Genomic DNA, 20,539 nt, shown 5'->3' with positions numbered 1-20,539 from the left:
ATCTTTGTATCTTTTAGGCATTGTTATAGTTATTAACTGTTCTGGATATAAAGGGAACAGGAGCCGCCATTCTAAATACAGCCAATCTGGTACATTTTCTAAAAGGTCTGGGAGGATCCAATACATACCCTGTCTTAAGATATAGGCTTGATGATACCTATAAAAATTTGGAAAATTTACCCCCCCTTCCACAATTGGTCTTTGTAATGATACTAATGCGATTCTTGGTCTTTTCCCACACCAAACAAATTTTGTAAGAACATTGTTAAGTTTTTTATAAAATGACCCCTGAAAAAATATTGGAATCATACTCATTTGGTAACAAACCACAGGCAATATCATCATTTTAATTGTTTGAATTCTTCCCCACCAAGAAAGATGTAATGGATTCCATTGCTCACACATTTCTGTTATTTTTTTCAATAAAAGTTTTTCATTTTCTTTGACTGTGTCTTCAATTGTATTTTTGATCATAATTCCTAAGTATTTTATACCATCATCTTTCCAAATAAATGAATATGGTTCAAATAATCCTTTGGTACAATGAACATTTATTGGGAGAATTTCAGATTTGTTCCAATTAATTTTATATCCAGAAAAAGTACCATATTTTTCTATTAAATTAAGTATACATGGAATAGTAGTTTCCGGTTCTCTTAAATATAATAATATATCATCTGCATATGCAGATAATTTAAATTCAAAACTGGTAAATGATATTCCCTTTATCTCCTTAGTTTTGTTTATTGCAATTAATAAAGGTTCTAGGACAATATCAAAAAGTAAAGGAGACAGAGGGCATCCTTGTCTAACTCCCCTATGCAAGTTAAATCTATTTGATAAGTTATTGTTAATATATAATCTTGCTCCAGGAGAGCTATACAATGTCTGAATCATTTTAATAAAACCGGATCCTATACCAAACCATTGTAAAGCTTGGTATATAAAATTCCATTCCACTCTGTCAAAGGCTTTTTCTGCATCTAAAGATATTAAAAAAACTGGATCATTTATATTTTTTGCTAAATTTAATGAGTGGAATGCTAATCTAGTATTATTTGATGAATGTCTTTTAGCAATAAATCCTGTTTGATGTACATCAATAATGAAAGGGAGAGCTTTTGCCAATCTTAATGCTAATACTTTAGCCATTAATTTGTTATCCACATTCAATAATGAAATAGGCCTGTAATTTGAAACCAGAGTAGGATCTTTGTTTGGTTTTGGTAAGACTATAATTATCGATTCTGCCATAGTACCAGAAATATTTTCATTCTTTATTTGATATTGATACAAATTTAACAGATGTAGTAATATGATATTTTGGAAAAATTTATAAAATTCAACAGTATACCCATCTCCACCTGGAGCGGATCCAACTCTAAGAGACTTCAATGCTGTTTCTAATTCTTTTAAAGATATAGGTTCTTCTAAACTTCCTTTTATATGATCTGGAATATTTGGTCCATTATATGAATTTAAAAAAGTTAATCCGTCTTGTTCTTTATTTTTATAAGAATTGGAAGTATATAATTCTTTGTAAAAATCAAGAAATTGTGTTATAATATCTTTTGTGTTGGTATGTGTGTTACCTTGTGTATCTTTAATTGCAATAATCTTAGATTTTCTTTTCTTTGCTTTTAGAAAGTTTGCTAATAATTTCCCCGCTTTATTTGAATTTCCATAATATTGTACTTGTTTGTTGAAAATGTCTTTCCTCACAATTTGAGAAGAAATCTCATTATATTTAACTTTTAATTTTAATAATTCTTGTAATGTATTATTTTCCCATTTCTCAATTAATTTATTTTCTAATAATTTAATTTGCTTTCCCATCTCAAGAAATTGTTTTTTTTTTGTTTGTTAATAAATGTTGAATATGAAATATTTCCTCTCATAGTTGCTTTAAAAGCATCCCATAAGATCTCAGCATTAATATCATCTGATTCATTAAATTGAAAGAATTCTTGCATTTTTATTTTAAAATCTTCAAGAAATTTTGAATCCGCTAATAAATCATTATTAAATCTCCAAATTAAATCAAAGTTTTCAACATCATAATTTTGAAGATTAATCCACACACCAGCATGATCTGAAATTATAATGGGATCAATTACTGCTTTTAAGACACGCTGCGCTATATTATTAGAAACAAATATATAATCAATTCGTGAAAAAGATTTATGGACCTGAGAACAAAAAGAAAATTCCTGATCATTAAAATGAAGAATTCGCCATATATCTACTAAATCACAAGATATTATCAAATTATCTAAGCCTAATGATTTCATAACTTTACTTGGTTTTTTATCCAAAATCGGATCCATTACAGCATTGAAATCCCCTGCTACTATTAAATTAGATGTAGCCAGTGGTAAGAGCAATTGTTGAATTTGTTTAAAAAACTCCATTTGATTCGTATTAGGAGCATATAAATTGAATAAATTCAGGGTTGTATTTCCCAGAACCATCTCGATATGTACCCATCTACCTAAGGGATCATAATTAATTAATTTAAAATCTGCATTACATTTTTTGTTTATTAGAACAGCCACTCCAGCTTTTTTCTTTAAAGCCGGTGCAAATAAACATTTAGAAATCCAACCTCCAGATAATTTTTTTGATTCAATTTCCGAAAGATGGGTCTCTTGAATGAAGTAAATGTCCGCATTTTGATTTTTAAGGAACGATAATAATTTCTTCTTCTTAATAGGATGATTTAAACCATTGACATTCAGCGAATACATTTTTATATCCATCTAATTAATAGTTATGTTTTAACCAATATTCTATGATAGTTTACACGATTATCTCCTAGCACATTCATTAAAAATTTATATCCTATCCCACCCTTTATTTTCCCTCCCCTCCCACCCATTATCATATTCTGATTTGGAACACGCATTGGTCATGCAAAACCTACATCTCCATCTCCAGGCAACTAATAATTCATTATATTATTTAAAAACATATTTCTAAATTCAATACATTCTTTATACTTCCACCCTTATATAATTGAAAATTATATCCATTTAATCTATAATCTAATAATATTTTATAAATTTACTGAGAATTATATATTTGATTCATAAAATTAAATTCAATATCATGCATACATGTAATATAATACTCTTAATAAATAAACATATTACAAATATAGCTCTATTTCTCTATATATATCTATATATCATCATATAAATGAAATATATACATTTTTATATAAATATATTAATATTAATAATAATGCATTTCAATCATTTTCATAGATCATCTTCATAATAAATTAATTTGAATAAATAATTAACCAAAATATACATTTTATGTCAATAAATAAGTTTTATAATAAATTCATATTTTATTAATTATCTACCAATCAATTACTTATTTTCTTATTTTTAATAATAAGTTAATATGACTGAATAATTGAATCAAATAAAAATTTTATATTAGACATCTATTTTATTAATTAATCCTGTCAATAATCAAATTATTTTCTTGTATATATTTCATAAAATTATAATTTTCTTATACAGAATTAAAATATTGTTTTTATAATAAATTAATATATTTCATTTTTAAATCTTATTCTCAATATAACAATAATAAAATTTTCCTATCAATATTTTTAATGATAATTTCATTGTAAATCATTTCATTATTCCTTAATCATAATAAGTTAATATGCTATATAATTGAATAAATTTTCTATTTTGATTAAAACATGTATTTTATATAAATTTTTAAATAAATAATTTATTTATTTATATATTAATAATTTAAAAAAAAAATTTTTTTTTTAATTTAATTTTATTTTTTTTTAAATATTAATGATTGTGGATGCTAATATTTTATTAATAATTAATTTAATAAAATAATATTATATTATTGCATCCACTATATCAATAAATATAAATTATATTTCCAGTTAATAACATTTCTTATATCTTAATTTTTTTTTTTTTTAATAATCTTCTTTATTTTCCCTTTTTTCCATCTTCTTTCTTCTTTCTTCTTTCTTCAGCTGAATTGTTCTGTTTTTTATGTAAACATAGGTTCTTTTTGTGTCAGAAATTCTTTCAGTTTTGCCGGGTCTTGAAAATATATGGATTTATTTCCACTGGATACTCTCATAGTGGATGGATAATATATTCCATATATGTATCCTTTTTCTTTCAGCTGTTGTCTGTATGTGAGGAATTGTTTTCTTATGTTTGCTGTATATTTAGCAAAATCCGGTACTAAAATCAGTTTTGATCCTTTATAATTCAAGTTTTTATTTGCTTTTGCCATTTTTAATATTTCTTGAGCTTGTTGATACCTTAACACCTTGAATATCAAAGGTCTTGGAGCAGCCTGGTTTACTGGCTTTCTTGTGGGGATTCTGTGGGCTCTTTCAATTTCTAACGGCCATTTTGAGTTGAGCTGAAGCAGTTTAGGTAAAAGATTTTCCAGGAATTGTACAGGATCTCCCCCTTCAATATTTTCAGCCAGCCCCAAAATTCTGATGTTCTTTCTTTTTCCTCGGTTTTCCATATCCACCAATTGATTTTTTAAAGCTGCTACTTCTTTTTTATCTTTGTCATATTCTTGTGTGAAGGATTCAAATTTCTCCATTTTTTCTTCCATCACTGTCATTCTCAGTCTTTCCGTTTGGATCTCTTGTTTCATGATAAGAAGTTCTTCTTTAACTTCAGATATTTTGTTGGCATTTTCAGTCAGCATCAGTTTTATTTTGAACAGTTCTGTCATAATATCTGACTTTTCAGTGAGTTCTTCCGTCTCCATCGGGAACGGCACACTCGATGGTGACAGGGGAGTTACTTTTGTTCTTTTTGCTGATATACCCGATGTTGAAGGTTTTTCAGCTTTCCCCTGCTTCATACTCGCCATTTCCGACGTTGTTTTATGTATTTTTAATAGCGATTTGAGAAAGTAGAAGTTTTATTTTTATTCCGTTTGTTGCCTGGATACGGGAGCGCTGCGGTTAGGCTGCCATATCGTGCGCGCTCCAAGCCACGCCCCCCCTAACTCAATTTTTTCAATACATTAAGACAGTTTATTTATTTATTCATTCATTCATTCAAATTTTTAGCCCGTCCTCCCAAAGGAGCCCAGAACAGGTTACAAAGTACATCCATAATAATCAAGACAGGACATAGATGACATAATTTACATAAATTACAATATAGACATGACAATAATTTACAATATAGACATGACAATAAAACATATGCACTAACTAGCATCTGATGAGATTAGGTGGCGTTGCTGCATTGACTGAGTGGCATTTCTGGGTGAATGACTTTAAGGCGCTGGGTTTGTAAAGAGGAAGGTTTTCACCATTGTTTATTTTTGAATAAAACTTTAAGTTTCTTTTCTTATATTGAATTCTTTATTATAATTTGAATACATTTTAAAATTATTTTGTTATAAACAATTACAACATGAATGTCGGGCGGGACCTGTCAGCTCGACATGTTTCGCCAAGAGGCTGTCTCAAGAGCGAGTCCCCCCTTTTGCTTTGCTCCGCTGCATCCCAACTGAAAAACTTGTAGTCAGGTCCTCCTGACATTCATAGATTCATGCTGAAGCTTATAAAATTACTGCCAAAGCTAAGTACAAGTTTTTATAAAGTTTTATAGATATTTGAATTAATTACAAGTTTTGGAAGATGTCTCACAAGATGAATTGCACAGAGCACTTTATAAATAAAATATTATTTAAGTCTGATGAAGAAATATAAGCCAAAAAAACAAAGCCTAAGAATAGTTTGGCTGGTGGTTGGCAAGATCTGAAGACTTATATAAACAAGAAATATCTTTAAAAAAAATTTTTAAATCTCAAAAATATTACTGTGCTGTTTTTAGGTTTAGTGGGTGTTTAAAATCTACAGCATGGTTGAATAACAGTGGCTATATATTTACACAGTTAGTGAAAATTAATTTTTTGGACATACAAATCAATTTTGAAAATAATAAGTTTAAGACTGATTTGTTTAGAAAAACAACTGATCGCAATACTCTTTTGCATTATAAAAGCTTTCATCCTAGGAATTTAAAAGATAGTATCCCACTGGGGCAATATTTGCGTATAAAAAGATTGTACACATCAGATGATTCTTTCAAACATAAGGCTTTAAATCTTGCCTCTTGATTTAGCCAACGAGGATACCCTTTACCCATAGTAAAAAAAAGGCTTATAAAAGAACTAAGTATATTCATACTCAGTGGGGTAAATCAAATAAGCTTCAGGCACAAAATCCTCTGGTTTGTGTACTACTTATTCTACCAAAGCACATCTTATATAAAAGTAATACATCAACATTGGCATATACTTGATCTTCACCCAAATTTAAAAGAACGCCCAAGATTTGCTTTCAAGCAAGCCAGAAATTTAGGTGAAATATTAAAAACTCAACCTCACAATATGGAATGTTCCCCGGGACATGCCCCTTATGGGCAATGTTCAGTTTGTTATACATCTATGCATATTACTGAAATTACAATACCACATTCACAAAAAGTGTTTAAATTCAGATCTTCCACAAATTGTAAATCTCAGGGGGTGGTATATGCCATAGTTTGCCTCTGTGGCCTATATTATATATTGCTCAGAACCGGTAGTGGCGTATAGAAAAGCGTTGATAATGAGACATAGCCCTGACGCAGCGGGGACGTAATTTTATCCTGTGAAACACAGGCCTCGTCGGAAGACTAAAAGTTTAAGCAACGGCCCTGTTTTTTTCTAAAAAGAGCAAAAAGCTAAGTTCTTTAAGTTTGGAGAATGCACTTTGAAGCACCAGTGCACTTTATAGAAAATGATAGTACAGTTGTTTGCCGGTTTTGAGTGTTGAATTGAATTGCAGTTTTCTACTGATAAAATTCCTTACCTTGAAAGAGTAATGAATTAAAGAGAGTTTTTTAGATTTTTCTAAATGAATTAAGATTAGGCATTCATTTAAGATTAGGTATTAACTTATAAAATAAATATCAATTTAATAAATTATTATTTTTAGTCTAGGTAGGGAGGGAGGTTCAAGCCAATGATGTGATTAGGAGTAAGAAAAAAGAAGGAGACATGATAGAAACCTTCAAGATCATGAAGGGCATAGAAAAAGTAGACAGGGACAGATTTTTCAAATTAAGGGGCACCATGAGCACAAGGGGGCACTCGGAGAAATTGAAAGGGGACAGGTTTAGAACAAACGCTAGGAAGTTCTTTTTCACTCAGAGGGTGGTGGATACATGGAACGCGCTTCCAGAGGCTGTTGTAGACAAGAAAACCTTAAATGGTTTCAAAGAAGGTTTGGATAGATTCCTAGAAGAAAAAGGGATTGAGGGGTATAGATAGGTATAGACCATTGCTCAGGCAATGGGCCTGATGGGCCGCCGCGGGAGCGGACCGCTGGGCAGGATGGACCTGTGGTCTGCCTCAGCGGAGGCAACTTCTTATGTTCTTGTAAGAAATCCCAGAATGGGAAAATTTACTCTATAGTCTGAGGCTTGTCCCCGTTTGTCTAAATCAGTGATTCCCAACCCTGTCCTGGAGGAACACCAGGCCAATCGGGTTTTCAGGCTAGCCCTAATGAATATGCATGAGAGAGATTTGCATATGATGGAAGTGATAGGCATGCAAATTTGCTTCATGCATATTCATTAGGGCTAGCCTGAAAACCCAATTGGCCTGGTGTTCCTCCAGGACAGGGTTGGGAACCACTGGTCTAAATAACAATTAAATTAAAAAGTTAAAAATTCTCTGAGTTCTTTTTGACTTCAATATATGCTCTACTTCATCACTGACGCTGAAACCGTGGATTGAAGACAAAGTTTTATTTTATTTTTCTTTCCAGCTTATGATTTATCTTTAATCTTATCTATTGTTTTGCCTTTTGTCTTTGTTTTGTTCTATTTCTATCATTTAAATTTCTCCAGAATTTTTTATTTTATTTTTATTTTTCCTCTAACTCTACTTTTCACTTCTCTATTACCCTCCAGGTACTTTAGTTAGATTGTGAGCCTTCGGGACAGTAAGGGAATTTTTCAAGTACCTTTCTTATTTCTAATCTTAATGTATATTTTCTGTAAACCGCTTAGAACCTAACGGATGTAGCGGTATATAAGAAATAAATTATATTACATTACATTTAAATATTTTTACTATATTATATAAGCTACACACAACGTCAGATTAAATTGAGAATTATGGAACACTTGAGCACCATTAGGACAAGCAAAATGGAGGCTCCCTTGACTCAACATTGGATAACAGCTGGCCACACTTTAAATGAATTAAGATACACAGTTCTGATAAAAGTAAATTTACCTCATGGCGGAGATTTATTTCAATCTTTGCTTTATAAAGAACAAAAATAAATATATGACTGGCACACAGTGGAGCCATGGGGTCTTTTTTTTTTTTTTTGAGGATTCACCATGGGGTCTTAACCATGAAACTGAATGGCTGCCAAAATGTTCTAGCTCTCTTTTACTTCGAGGGAGTTAACAAATAAACGGACAGAGGAGACCTCATAGACATCATATATCTAGATTTCCAAAAAGCCTTTGATAAGGTGCCCCATGAACGTCTACTCCGGAAACTGAAGAACCATGGGGTGGAAGGAGATGTACATAGATGGATCAGAAACTGGTTGGAAGGTAGAAAGCAAAGGGTAGGAGTGAAAGGCCACTACTCGGACTGGAGGAGGGTCACGAGTCGTGTACCGCAGGGCTCGGTGCTTGGGCCGCTGCTATTTAATATATTCATAAATGATCTAGAAACAGGGACAAAGTGTGAGATAATAAAATTTGCAGACGACACCAAACTATTTAGTGGTGCTCAGACTATAGAGGACTGCGAAGAATTGCAAAGGGACTTGAGCAAACTAGGGGAATAGGCGACGAGGTGGCAGATGAAGTTCAACGTTGAGAAGTGTAAAGTATTGCATGTGGGAAGCAGAAACTTGAGGTACAACTATACGATGGGAGGGATATTATTGAATGAGAGTACACAGGAAAGGGAATTGGGGGTAATGGTGGACATGACAATGAAGCCGAGGGCACAGTGCGCAGCGGCCGCTAAGAGAGCGAATAGAATGCTTGGTATAATCAAGAAGGGCATTGCGACCAGAACGAAAGAAGTTATTCTGCCGTTGTATCGGGCGATGGTGCATCCGCATCTGGAGTACTGCGTCCAATTTTGGTTGCCGTATCTTAAGAAGGATATGGCGTTACTCGAAAGGGTCCAGAGGAGAGCGACACGTCTGATAAAAGGTATGGAAAACCTTTCATACGCTGAGAGATTGGAGAAATTGGGTCTCTTTTCTCTGGAGAAGAGGAGACTTAGAGGGGATATGATAGAAACTTACAAGATCATGAAGGGCACAGAGAAAGTGGAGAGAGACAGATTCTTCAAACTTTCAAAAAATAAAAGAACAAGAGGGCACTCGGAAAAGTTGAAAGGGGACAGATTCAAAACGAATGCTAGGAAGTTCTTCTTTACCCAACGTGTGGTGGACACCTGGAATGCGCTTCCAGAGGATGTAATAGGGCAGAGTACGGTAATGGGGTTTAAGAAAAGATTGGATAATTACCTACTGGAAAAGGGGATAGAGGGGTATAGATAGAGGATTACTGCACAGGCCCTGGACCTGTTGTGCTGCCGCAAGAGCGGACTGCTGGGCACGATGGACCTCAGGTCTGACCCAGCAGAGGCATTGCTTATGTTCTTATGTACTTTGGGGGGATATTTTAATTTATTTCAATTGATTCTAATTTAATTTCATTCCATTCCAGAGGATAGATCATTGAAAGTCATGTGACCAGGTAGTCTCCTCCTATATAAGGAGCTCTGGGGTAGTAGTTCCCTCACTTGATGTTTCCCAGCAGGAACTCTCAGCCGGAGATCTGTATCAGAAGTAATTTCAGGTAAAAATTTAAACAGTTGTAAGATAGGTATTCATAACTAGGAACTGAGGATTAATGCTTATTGGAATGTATTTGACTATAGTAAATGCACTAGATGTAGTATTTAGTATTTAGAAAACTCTTCTTATTGTCTTAGTACTTATATCTTCAACCTTCCTGATGGACTCAACTGAAACTCAGCTGGAGTTGGAGGCTTATGCTGATTGAACCATGTAAGTAACTAAAACTGGAAAACAATAAGGATTAAGAAGAGAGAACCTCAGAACTGATTAAGCATTTCTTATTGGATCATGAATATAAGGAACAACTGGCTTGGTCAAGTCTATGGATTACAACTCAAGGAGATATTGGAACTTTAATTGATTCATCATCAAGTTAAGTGAGCTTCATTGGGTCTGAATGGCTTCAATACTTAAAATCATTAAGTGCCTTGAAGATTGATGAACTCTACTTAAAAGCTTTAGATAGTACCCCCTGTACCGTTAAACCCCCCCCCCCGCTGCAAGCCCCTTTTTAAAACATCCCCCCACATACCTGCCGCTTCGCCTTTTTAAAACATCCCCCCCCACCGCCGCCATACCTTTTTAAAACATTCTCACTCCCCCGGCAAACACCCATTGCCGTCGTACCTTATTAAAAACATCATCTTGGTGGTCTAGCATGATTCCTCCTTGCTAGCAGTCTTCTATTTCCCGGACAGAGCAGCGGAGGTCAGGTGTGAGCTTTCCACGCTCCTGCCTGGCCCTGCACTGCTTTCTGATTGGTTGCCTTCAGTTCTCACATCCCGCTTGTGGCGGGGAGGGGGGGGGGAAGATAATTTTTAATATGGTACCGGGGGGGGGGGGGTTTAAAAAATTGTACCTGCAGGGGGAGGGGGTGTTTTAGAAAGGTACCCGAGGGGGGGTGGTTCTGGCTGGCTGGCTTGGGGCTGGCTGGCTTGAGGGTGGGTGGGATGGCTCCCTTGGGGCTGGCTGGCTGGCCTGGGGATGGATTTCTGGCTGCCTTGGGGCAGGCTGGCTGGGTGCTGGAGCTGGCTGGCTGACTTGACTTGGGACTGGTTGGCTGGCTTGGGGTGGGTTGTCTGGCTGCCACTATTTGTGCCTACCATTAGACATTCTCCGATGTAATTCATATTATTCTTCTTTCTATATTGTATTTATTGACAAACTAAGAACTCTTGTATCAGTTTTACTATAAGCTTTCATTGTATTTTTGCTCATTAATGTTGTAATCATATCATATGCTGTAAGATATCTGTTCACATATCCAGATTTCATTATGCATTTTGACTCATTTAATGGTTCTCTCATGTGTCCTTTCATGAATTTCATTTGGGTCTTTACATATCTGGAGGAACCTGGATGAAATGAAGAGAGTATCCTTCTCTGATAATGAGCAGCATCCAGAGGTCTGATGTAATGATATCCCAGCATTGGTAAAATGGTGGAGACGACCTCCAATGGGAAGGGGAGAGGACAGAGGCAGAACGATGGAAGTTATGCTCTGTACTAGACGGTCAAAAAGGTTGAGAGGCCTTAAAAGCAGCAAGAGTCTGAAGTTTCTGCTGTCTCTGTTGTTGTTTCTTAGGAGGTACTGTGGTATAAGGAGCTGCCCTCTGTGGGAAACACCGCTGGTAAGATGGTAGAGGCCTGAATCCCTTAGAGGTGGAAGCTTAGGCTTAGGACGAAGGATGGAAGCAAATGACTTATGTTCTGCCAACTTCTTAGTGGCCTCCTCAATGGAGTCATCAAACAAGTCATTGTCTTGACAAGGAATGTTGGCGAGGCGATCCTGTAAATTAGGGTCCATATCAACAGTGCAAAGCCAGGCAAGCTGGTGCATGGCCACTGAGAAGGCAGTGACCCTCAAGGAAAGCTCAAAAGCATCATAGGAAGATTGAAGGAGATGCATGCGGAGTTGATTCAGAGTGGTAATGGTATTCTGAAAACCTGTAAGACAGTGTTGAGGAACATACTTGAAATATGCAGGCAGTGTGTCAACCAAATGCTTGAAATAAGAAATGAAGATAAAATTGTAATTCAAAACTCTAGTTGCTATCAGAGAATTCTGATACATACGGCGTCCAAACTTGTCCATGGTCCTGCCCTCTCTTTCAGGGGGGAGGGGGGACAGTGGCATAAACCTTGGAAGGGTTGGTCCTTTTCAGAGAGGACTCCACGAGAAGGGATTGATGGGATAATTGAGATTTTTCGAACCCCTTGCAATGAACCATTCTGTAACGGGATTCCAGCTTGCTTGGTACAGCAGGAATGGAATAAGGTGTTTCAAGGTTCCTTTTGAAAGTTTGAGAAAGAAGTCTATTAATGGATATTTTAAGAGACTCCACAGGAGGTCGAGACATACCCATTTCTTCTAAATACTCAGTAGTGTATTTGGAATCAGAGTCCAAATTAATATCGAGTTCCTTACTCATCTGGCGTAGGAAAGAAGAAAAGGAATCTGTTCCAAGGTAGGCTGGCCTCGAGGGGAAGGTGACCTCGAAGTGCCTTGAAGAGCAGAGAACGAGGGCGAGGCTTCCCTGGAGTACTCACACCTTAGACCTGAATATGAAGGTATAGACGAGAAGAATCCTTCGTAGGAGAAGCAGATGGAGGTGGCATCCTCAACTTCGGAGTAGAAAGCCTCAAAAAGCCTTGAGCTGTAGAGAGACGAGGCATGTCTCGAGAAGAGGATCTGTGCCTCAATGGATGCCTTGACTGATGTGGAGAACTGTGCCTCGAACCAGGCAGGTCTCGCTGAGAAGACAGTCAAGGAGTCTTTGCCCTATGCCTCGGGAAGGGCAATGCCTTATGCGATGAACGAGAGCTGAAGGCTGGAGATCAAGACATCAACAGAGATTGAGCTCCTGGTGTCGAGGCATCTTGAAGCACTGACAAGGACTTGGCACCTTGAATAGCGTGCTTATGCTCCAGACGAGACACTAGCAAAGAATCAACACCTTGCATACAGAGTGTGGAATCCTCTCGAGACACTCCCAAGGACTCGACACTTGTATAGAATGAGGAGCTTCTGCTCGAGGCTCAGCCAAGGACTCAACTCCAGGTGTTACTGCTGAGTGCTAAGGCTGGACTGCAGGAAGTATGTTTGGCAAGGATATTGCCCAACGTACGATCCAAAATGGGCTGGATCAGAGCCTCCAAACATGGCTCCAAGACTGGAGGATCTGGCAGTTTTGGCGCAGAACAGTCTCTGAGGAAGAACGACTCTTCGACTTGGAGACATGCTTCTTAGGCAGCTTGATAACTACTGCTGACACCTGACCTGAGGGAGGCAGCGAGGCAAGAGTCTCGTCAGGAGAAAACTTAGCAGATTTACTTGAGGACGAGGTCAAAGACGAGGCCGAGATCGAGGCAGAAGGCGAAAGCTTGACTGGATTCGAGATAGAGACCGGGGCAAGGGGATCCATACCGCCAAAGAGTTTCTCCACCTGAACTCGATGACGCTTAAGGGCTCGAGGTTGTTCTAAACACTGAATACACCACCTATGTGGGTCAGTGTGGGAGATCGCGTGCTGGCAACTGCTACACTTCTTGAAGCCTGTGACCGGCCTGGACATAGGTGGGAAGATGGCCTCAGTAAAACTGAAACCCGCCGGTGGAGGCTGAAAAGCAGGCCCCGCCATGACAAAAAAGAAAATTAAAGTTAAAGTCTTTTTTTTAAAAAAAAAAAAAAAAAAAAAGAAAAATGTGCAAAAAACACAGTGACCCTGAAAAATAAGAAAACACGAACCACGGTGAGAGAAGGCACGAAGTTTAGAACCAAGTCTAGTGCAGAACGTTGAAAACAAGACTTCTTGGCTCTGCGGAAAACTGAGAACTGAGGAGACGCGCTCCCTGTACTGGGCGGGAAGGCACGGTGCGGCAGTCGCAAACTTTCTAAAAGTTCTACAAGCAAGTCTGCTTGCGAAGCTGTCCGAATCTGGGCTCCGTGGATGACGCCACCCACAAGTTGAGAATAGGCTGCCTGCTTGTCCTGGGATAAAAGGGGTATATGCACTAAGCTACTGGAGATAGATAGTGAAAATACATTTGAGAGAATTAATTTGGATTTTACACTTTTATTCAATAGATAATTATTTTGTACACTGCACCAAAGGCTGTTATTAAGATCAAACGGGTGCACTCTCATACCTTTACCTGAAAGGGAGACCCATCTGGATTGGCCCCCATTTCCCTATTTACATTACTTATGGAGCCCCTAGCATAACACATCAACCTTTTTGGGACCCTAGATAATCCTCAGACTGAAAACCTCTGGCAGTAGAGTATGTCTGGATATCGGGATTTCCGCTCAATGAAGAACTTAGGTAAGCAAGAATAAAACTGCATACAAACTAAAATAAAACTAAACTAAACTAAGCCTTAGGTTTATATATCCTTTCAGGAGAGCTGTGAAGAACTAAGGTAAATAGGCTAATCTGTTAGTTTATGTCAATCTCTGAGTCTATGATAAAACCAGGAATACTCCAAGGCAGAATGTATTAAGATCAATAAAGTTCATAAATTCCAAAGTTTCCAAGTTTTATTTGTATTTGATATAACGCCCATTGGTGAAACCATCTGAGTGGTTCACAATCTAATCAGGTATTAAACATCTGAAAAGCCAGGAAGCAACAATCACAGAAGACCTGGACCTTTAAAGTGTTAAATAGTGGGCAACCTGACTATCTTGCGAAACTTCTCTTTCCGTATAAACCTTCGCAATCACTGAGGTCATCAAATTTAAATAGATTGACCGTATCACCAATTCATCTGGTTAAACTTAAGTCAACTCAAAATTCTGCACCAGAACCTTTCTTGTGGAACTCACTTCCTAATGAGTTCCACAAGAGGTGAACTTACGTATAGTACATTTAGAGCCAAGATTGGCATTTCCTTCTCAGTTTGTTTATTGGTGTGTTGGTTTTTTGTTTTTTGTTTTTTTTTGTTTAAGTATGTTTTAATTTCTTTTACGATTTGATTTTAATTTTTAATTAGGGATCTCTTTATACAGCAACTAAATGATTTAGGGGGAGGGGGTTTCTCTCTCTTTTTTTTCTTATCTTTGTATCATGATTATTTGGTGGTCTTTTCCTTTTTAATTGATGTACACCGGAACAGCGGTATATAAATACAAATAAACATAAAACATAAGACTACATCGTACTTACTTCGTGCATAATCATTCCGTCTGTTATTCTGCAGGGACCTGTTGGTTTCTGACTGTGCTCGGGAGCTACTGCGGGAATTCGGTCTCTCCTGGTTATCTGGTCTTACATCTTCTAAATGAAGTGGCACCCACCTCTGCTTGAAGACTTATAGGATTGGAATACAAACAGACACAACTTTTCAAAAACTAAAAATACATATACATTGGAAACACTGAACTAGAAGATCCTTATTGCAATTTATAAAACAAAACTGCAATTTTAGGACTAGTACCTCTCACTTTATAAGAATGGTCACTGCACATGTGGATAAGATGACAATGAAACAAAGATGTTGGCAAATTCTACAGAGTCTTAAATAAGCAATACTGAGCTGTAGATTCTTTCTGATAACATCTATAGGCATCTATAAAAAAGGAAATTGTGTACTTACCCTGGTAAGCTCTTTTCCAGTAGATAGGTGAGACATTCTAGACCAGGGGTGGGCAACTCCGGTCCTCGAGGGCTGGAATCCAATTGGGTTTTCAGGATTTCCCCAATGAATATGCATAAGATCTATTTGCATGCACTGCTTTCAATGCATATTTTATTGGCGAAATCCTGAAAACCCAACTGGATTCTGGCCCTCGATTACCGGAGTTTCCCACCCCTGTTCTAGACCATAGGGTTATTTCCCTTTACCCGCATGGACTGCAGGAGAGAACCATTCCAGGTTTTTCACTCCGCCTCTAGAGTACTTCACAGGCCAGCTTAACTCCTCCCATCAGTCAGTACCCAAGCATGAAAGGACACTCACATCTGTGTCCACAAACCTCTTCCCTCACAATCAAGTTTGTCTAGTCTATGTTTTAATATACACTGTCTGTACCTCTAAATATTGAATATATTAACTCCTCTTCCTTTTTTATATTTTTATTGTAATGTACACCGGCCAGATATTTATTTGATGGTCGGTATATTAAAACCTAATAAACTTGAAACTTGAAAGTAGAGGTACCTGTAACGACAGGCTAAACGGACAACTAAACAGCAACTATAACCACCAACATAGGCTTCAAAGGAGCTCAGGAACTACTCCCAAAACAAGGTGAACATATTTACAACTATTTCCCAGCCCCTAAGGACTGACTGGTCTCCAAGGAACAGATTGGCAAGAGAAGAGACTGGAATGTAACACTGAAATCTAAAATCAGGCACAGGAAGGACAGGGCGCGTGGGTTGGGGGGGGGGTCTAGAATATCTCACCTATCTACTGGAAAAGAGCTTACCAGGGTAAGTACATAATCTCCTATTCCATTGCAATAGGTGAGACATTCTAGACCACAGCGACATACAAAAGCAGTCTCCCCAAAGAACATAATATAACATAAGAACATAAGCAGTGCCTCCGCTGGGTCAGACCAGAGGTCCATCGTGCCCAGCAGTCCGCACACGCGGTGGCCCAACAGGTCCAGGACCTGTGCAGTAATCCTCTATCTATATCCCTCTATCCCCTTTTCCAGCAGGAAATTGTCCAATCCTTTCTTGAACCCCAGTACTGTACTCTGCCCTATTACGTCCTCTGGAAGCGCATTCCAGGTGTCCACCACACGTTGGGTAAAGAAGAACTTCCTAGCATTTGTTTTGAATCTGTCCCCTTTCAACTTTTCCGAGTGCCCTCTTGTTCTTTTATTATTCGAAAGTTTGAAGAATCTGTCCCTCTCTACTCTCTCTATGCCTTTCATGATCTTGTAAGTCTCTATCATATCCCCTCTAAGTCTCCTCTTCTCCAGGGAAAAGAGTCCCAGTTTTTCTAATCTCTCAGCGTATGAAAGGTTTTCTATCCCTTTTATCAGACGTGTCGCTCTTCTCTGAACCCTCTCGAGTAACGCCATATCTTTCTTAAGGTACGGCGACCAATATTGGACGCAGTACTCCAGATGCGGACGCACCATCGCCCGATACAACGGCAGGATAACTTCTTTCGTTCTGGTTGTAATACCCTTCTTGATTATGCCTAGCATTCTATTTGCCTTCTTAGCAGCCGCTGCGCACTGTGCTGTCGGCTTCATTGTCATGTCCACCATTACCCCCAAGTCCCTTTCTTGGGTGCTCTCCTTCAATAATATCCCTCCCATCGTATAGCTGCACCTCGGGTTTCTGCTTCCCACATGTAGTACTTTACATTTCTCAACGTTAAACTTCATCTGCCATCTCGTCGCCCATTTCTCTAGTTTGTTCAAGTCTCTTTGCAATTCTTCGCAGTCCTCTTTAGTCCGAGCTCCTCTAAATAGTTTGGTGTCGTCCGCAAATTTTATTATCTCACACTTCGTCCCTGTTTCTAGATCATTTATGAATATATTAAATAGCAATGGCCCAAGCACCGAGCCCTGTGGGACACCATTCGTGACCCTCTTCCAGTCCGAGTAGTGGCCCTTCACTCCCACCCTCTGTTTCCTACCCGCCAACCAATTTCTGATCCATCTATGTACATCTCCTTCCACCCCATGGTTCTTCAGTTTCCGAAGTAGGCGTTCGTGGGGTACTTTGTCAAAGGCTTTTTGGAAGTCTAGATATATGATGTCTATGGGGTCACCTCTGTCCATTCGTTTGTTAATTCCTTCGAAGAAGTGCAATAAGTTTGTTAGGCACGATCTCCCCTTGCTGAAACCATGTTGGCTGCTGTCAGAAGTTTGTTTCTTTCAAAATGTTCGTCGATGTTGTCTTTTATAAGTGCTTCCACCATTTTCCCTGGAACCGAGGTCAGACTCACCGGTCTATAGTTTCCTGGGTCACCCCTTGATCCCTTTTTAAAGATGGGCGTAGCATTGGCTATCTTCCAGTCCTCTGGGATCACGCCTGTTTTCAGGGATAGATTGCAGATTTGCTGCAGTAGTTCCGCTATCTCCTCCTTTAGTTCCTTCAGAACCCTTGGATGGATTCCGTCCGGACCCGGGGATTTGTCAGTTTTTAGTTTTTCTAGCTGCCTGCGTACGTCTTCCAGGCTCACTTCCATGGATGTTAATTTTTCTGCTTGATCTCCATTGAAGATTTGCTCAGGTTCCGGTTTGTTGGATGTGTCTTCATTTGTAAATACAGACGAAAAGAACATGTTAAGTCTTTCTACTACTGCTTTCTCTTCCTTCACCACTCCCTTCCTGTCTCCATCGTCCAGCGGTCCCACCTCCTCCCTGGCTGGCTGCTTCCCTCTAACATATCTAAAGAACGGTTTGAAATTTCGAGTCAGGGTGGGTTTGCTGCGCCAGCCTTTAAGACCGAGGATCCGAAAGCTGAGTCCCGTCTGGCAGCAACATCCACTCTGTAAAACTTGGCAAACGTGTAAAGAGACAACAACGTCGCCGCCCTGCAAATCTCCACAGGAGAAACAGATTGTGCTTCGGCCCACAAAGATGCCACACTCCTGGTAGAATGCGCCTTGACAGAAACAAGAGATTGTTTTCCTGCAACAATGTAGGTGGACGAAATGGCCCTAAGGATCCATATGGATCGCTTAATTGAATGCGTCAGTAGAAAGATTGTCAGAAAGGCGAAAATTGTTAGTGACCTCCAGAACATCGCATAGCTCTCTGAGCACTCTTGGGTGCAAATTGTCCGGTCCCATGGCTTTGTTCACCTTGAGTTTTGACAGTTCTCTGTAAACATCAGCTGGTGTGAACTCAAAATTCTGAAATGGGTCTTCCATGCTTTGCTTTGCTTCCAGACGTGGCCCGTGCCCTGGTGCCTCGCATGTAAAGACTGAACAGAAGTAATCATTTAGTAGTTTGGCCTTATCAGAATCTGTTTCCACATAGTTCCCTTCTGGCGTTCTAAGGTGTACTATCCCGTTTGCGTTCTTTTTCCTGTCGCTAATGTATCTGAAGAAGGATTTGTCCCCTTTCTTAATGTTCTTCGCTAGAGTTTCTTCCATTTGAAGTTTGGCCTCCCTGACTGCTGTTTTGACCGCTGCAGACTTTGTCCTGTATTCAATGTTTGCTTCTTTTTCCCCCGTGCGTTTGTATGAGAGAAATGCTCTTTTCTTCTCTTTGACGAGGTACGAGATCTCATCAGTGAGCCATTGGGGTTTCTTTTTTCTTTGCTGTTTGGTTACCGATTTAATGTAGCGTTTAGTTGCCTCATGAAGGGTTGATTTCAAGGTTGACCACATAGCTTCCACATTATCAGTTACTTCTTGAACCTGGAGCGTCTGATGGACGAAATTTCCCATGTGTGCGAAGTCAGTGCCCCGGAAATTGAGTACCTTTGTTTTTGTTTGTGACCTAGGGAAGCCTTTCTTAAGGTTAAACCATACCATGTTATGGTCACTGGTGGCTAGCGTTTCTCCCACCGAGACCCCCGAGACGCTTTCCCCGTTCGTAAGTACCAGGTCCAGGATGGCCTGGGCCTTAGTGGGTTCTAGTACCATTTGTTTGAGCCGTACTCCCTTCATGGACATTAATATCCTCCTGCTATCACAAGTTGTCGCTGAGAGTGTGTTCCAGTCAACATCAGGCATGTTGAAGTCTCCTAACAGAACAACGTCCCCCTGTAAGGTGATATTCTCAATGTCTTCAATTAATTCTGCATCCTTGTCCTCCGATTGTCTTGGAGGTCTGTATACCACACCAAGGTACAGGCATTTTTCTCCGCTTCTGGCCAGGTTTACCCAGATGGATTCCCCAGTATACTTGACATCCGTGATCCTGGTTGTCTTGATGTTCTCTTTGATATAGAGTGCTACCCCTCCTCCTAACTTACCCTCTCTGTCTTGTCGAAGCAGGTTGTATCCTGGTATAGTTATATCCCACCCATGAGAGTCTGTGAACCATGTTTCGGATATTGCTACTACGTCTAGGTCTGCATTAACTATTTCTGTTTCTAGTTCTAGAAATTTATTCCCTAGGCTGTGTGCGTTAACATACATAGCTCTCCACTCTTTCTGTTTACTAATCTCCTGTAGTGAGCTACCCATTTGAATTAAAGTGTCACCTAGCGATTCTTTTGCAATAAGGGTACTTACCTCAGACTTAGAAGTGGAGTTTTGATTCGCCCCATCAGGATTGTTACTTACTGCTCTGGTGTAAAAGTGGGTACCCACCCCCGACTTACCTAGTTTAAAGCCCTGTGGGAGAGCAGAACTAACACCTGCAGCCATGCATGCAGAAGAGAAAGACTGATGGGAGGAGCTAAGCTAGCCTGTGAAGTACTCTAGAGGTGGAGTGGAAAACCTGGAATGGTTCTCCTTCTGCAGTCCATGTGGGTAAAGGGAAATAACCCTATGGTCTAGGTTAGGGACAGCCCTGAGCTCCAAGAAAGACTAGGAGACTGGCTAACAGGTACCCCAAAGAGATACTACAGACTGAAGTCTGTGAACTCTCAAGCAGGCAGCTCTTCAAATTTCTTGAAATGCAAAAGAACCGCGAAAGGGGATGAAACTATGTCGAATTAAAAATAATAAATGTTATTATTAATA

General features: G+C 38.6%; 1 protein-coding gene across 6 annotated transcripts in view; it reads right to left on the bottom strand.

The window, feature by feature from the left end:
• Nucleotides 1-20,539, bottom strand: part of LARP1B (La ribonucleoprotein 1B) — a 277,107-nt gene that overhangs the window by 187,646 nt on the left and 68,922 nt on the right. For 4 of the 6 annotated variants that reach the window (XR_004538886.1, XM_033939051.1, XM_033939069.1 and 1 more), the window contains one exon: nt 15,094-15,237. Coding sequence is in view for 5 of the 6 variants with exons in the window: in XM_033939051.1 (XP_033794942.1) it covers nt 15,094-15,237 (144 nt within the window). In the remaining variant the exon portion in view is untranslated. Of the gene's footprint in view, nt 1-15,093; nt 15,238-20,539 lie in introns of those variants that run through there. The other 2 variants (XM_033939081.1, XM_033939091.1) reach the window with 1 other exon arrangement.

Source organism: Geotrypetes seraphini, chromosome 1, assembly GCF_902459505.1.
Source record: "Geotrypetes seraphini chromosome 1, aGeoSer1.1, whole genome shotgun sequence".
NCBI lineage: Eukaryota > Metazoa > Chordata > Amphibia > Gymnophiona > Dermophiidae > Geotrypetes > Geotrypetes seraphini.
Note: the sequence above shows the minus strand (reverse complement) of the source record. Positions and strands in the feature narration are given on the sequence as shown.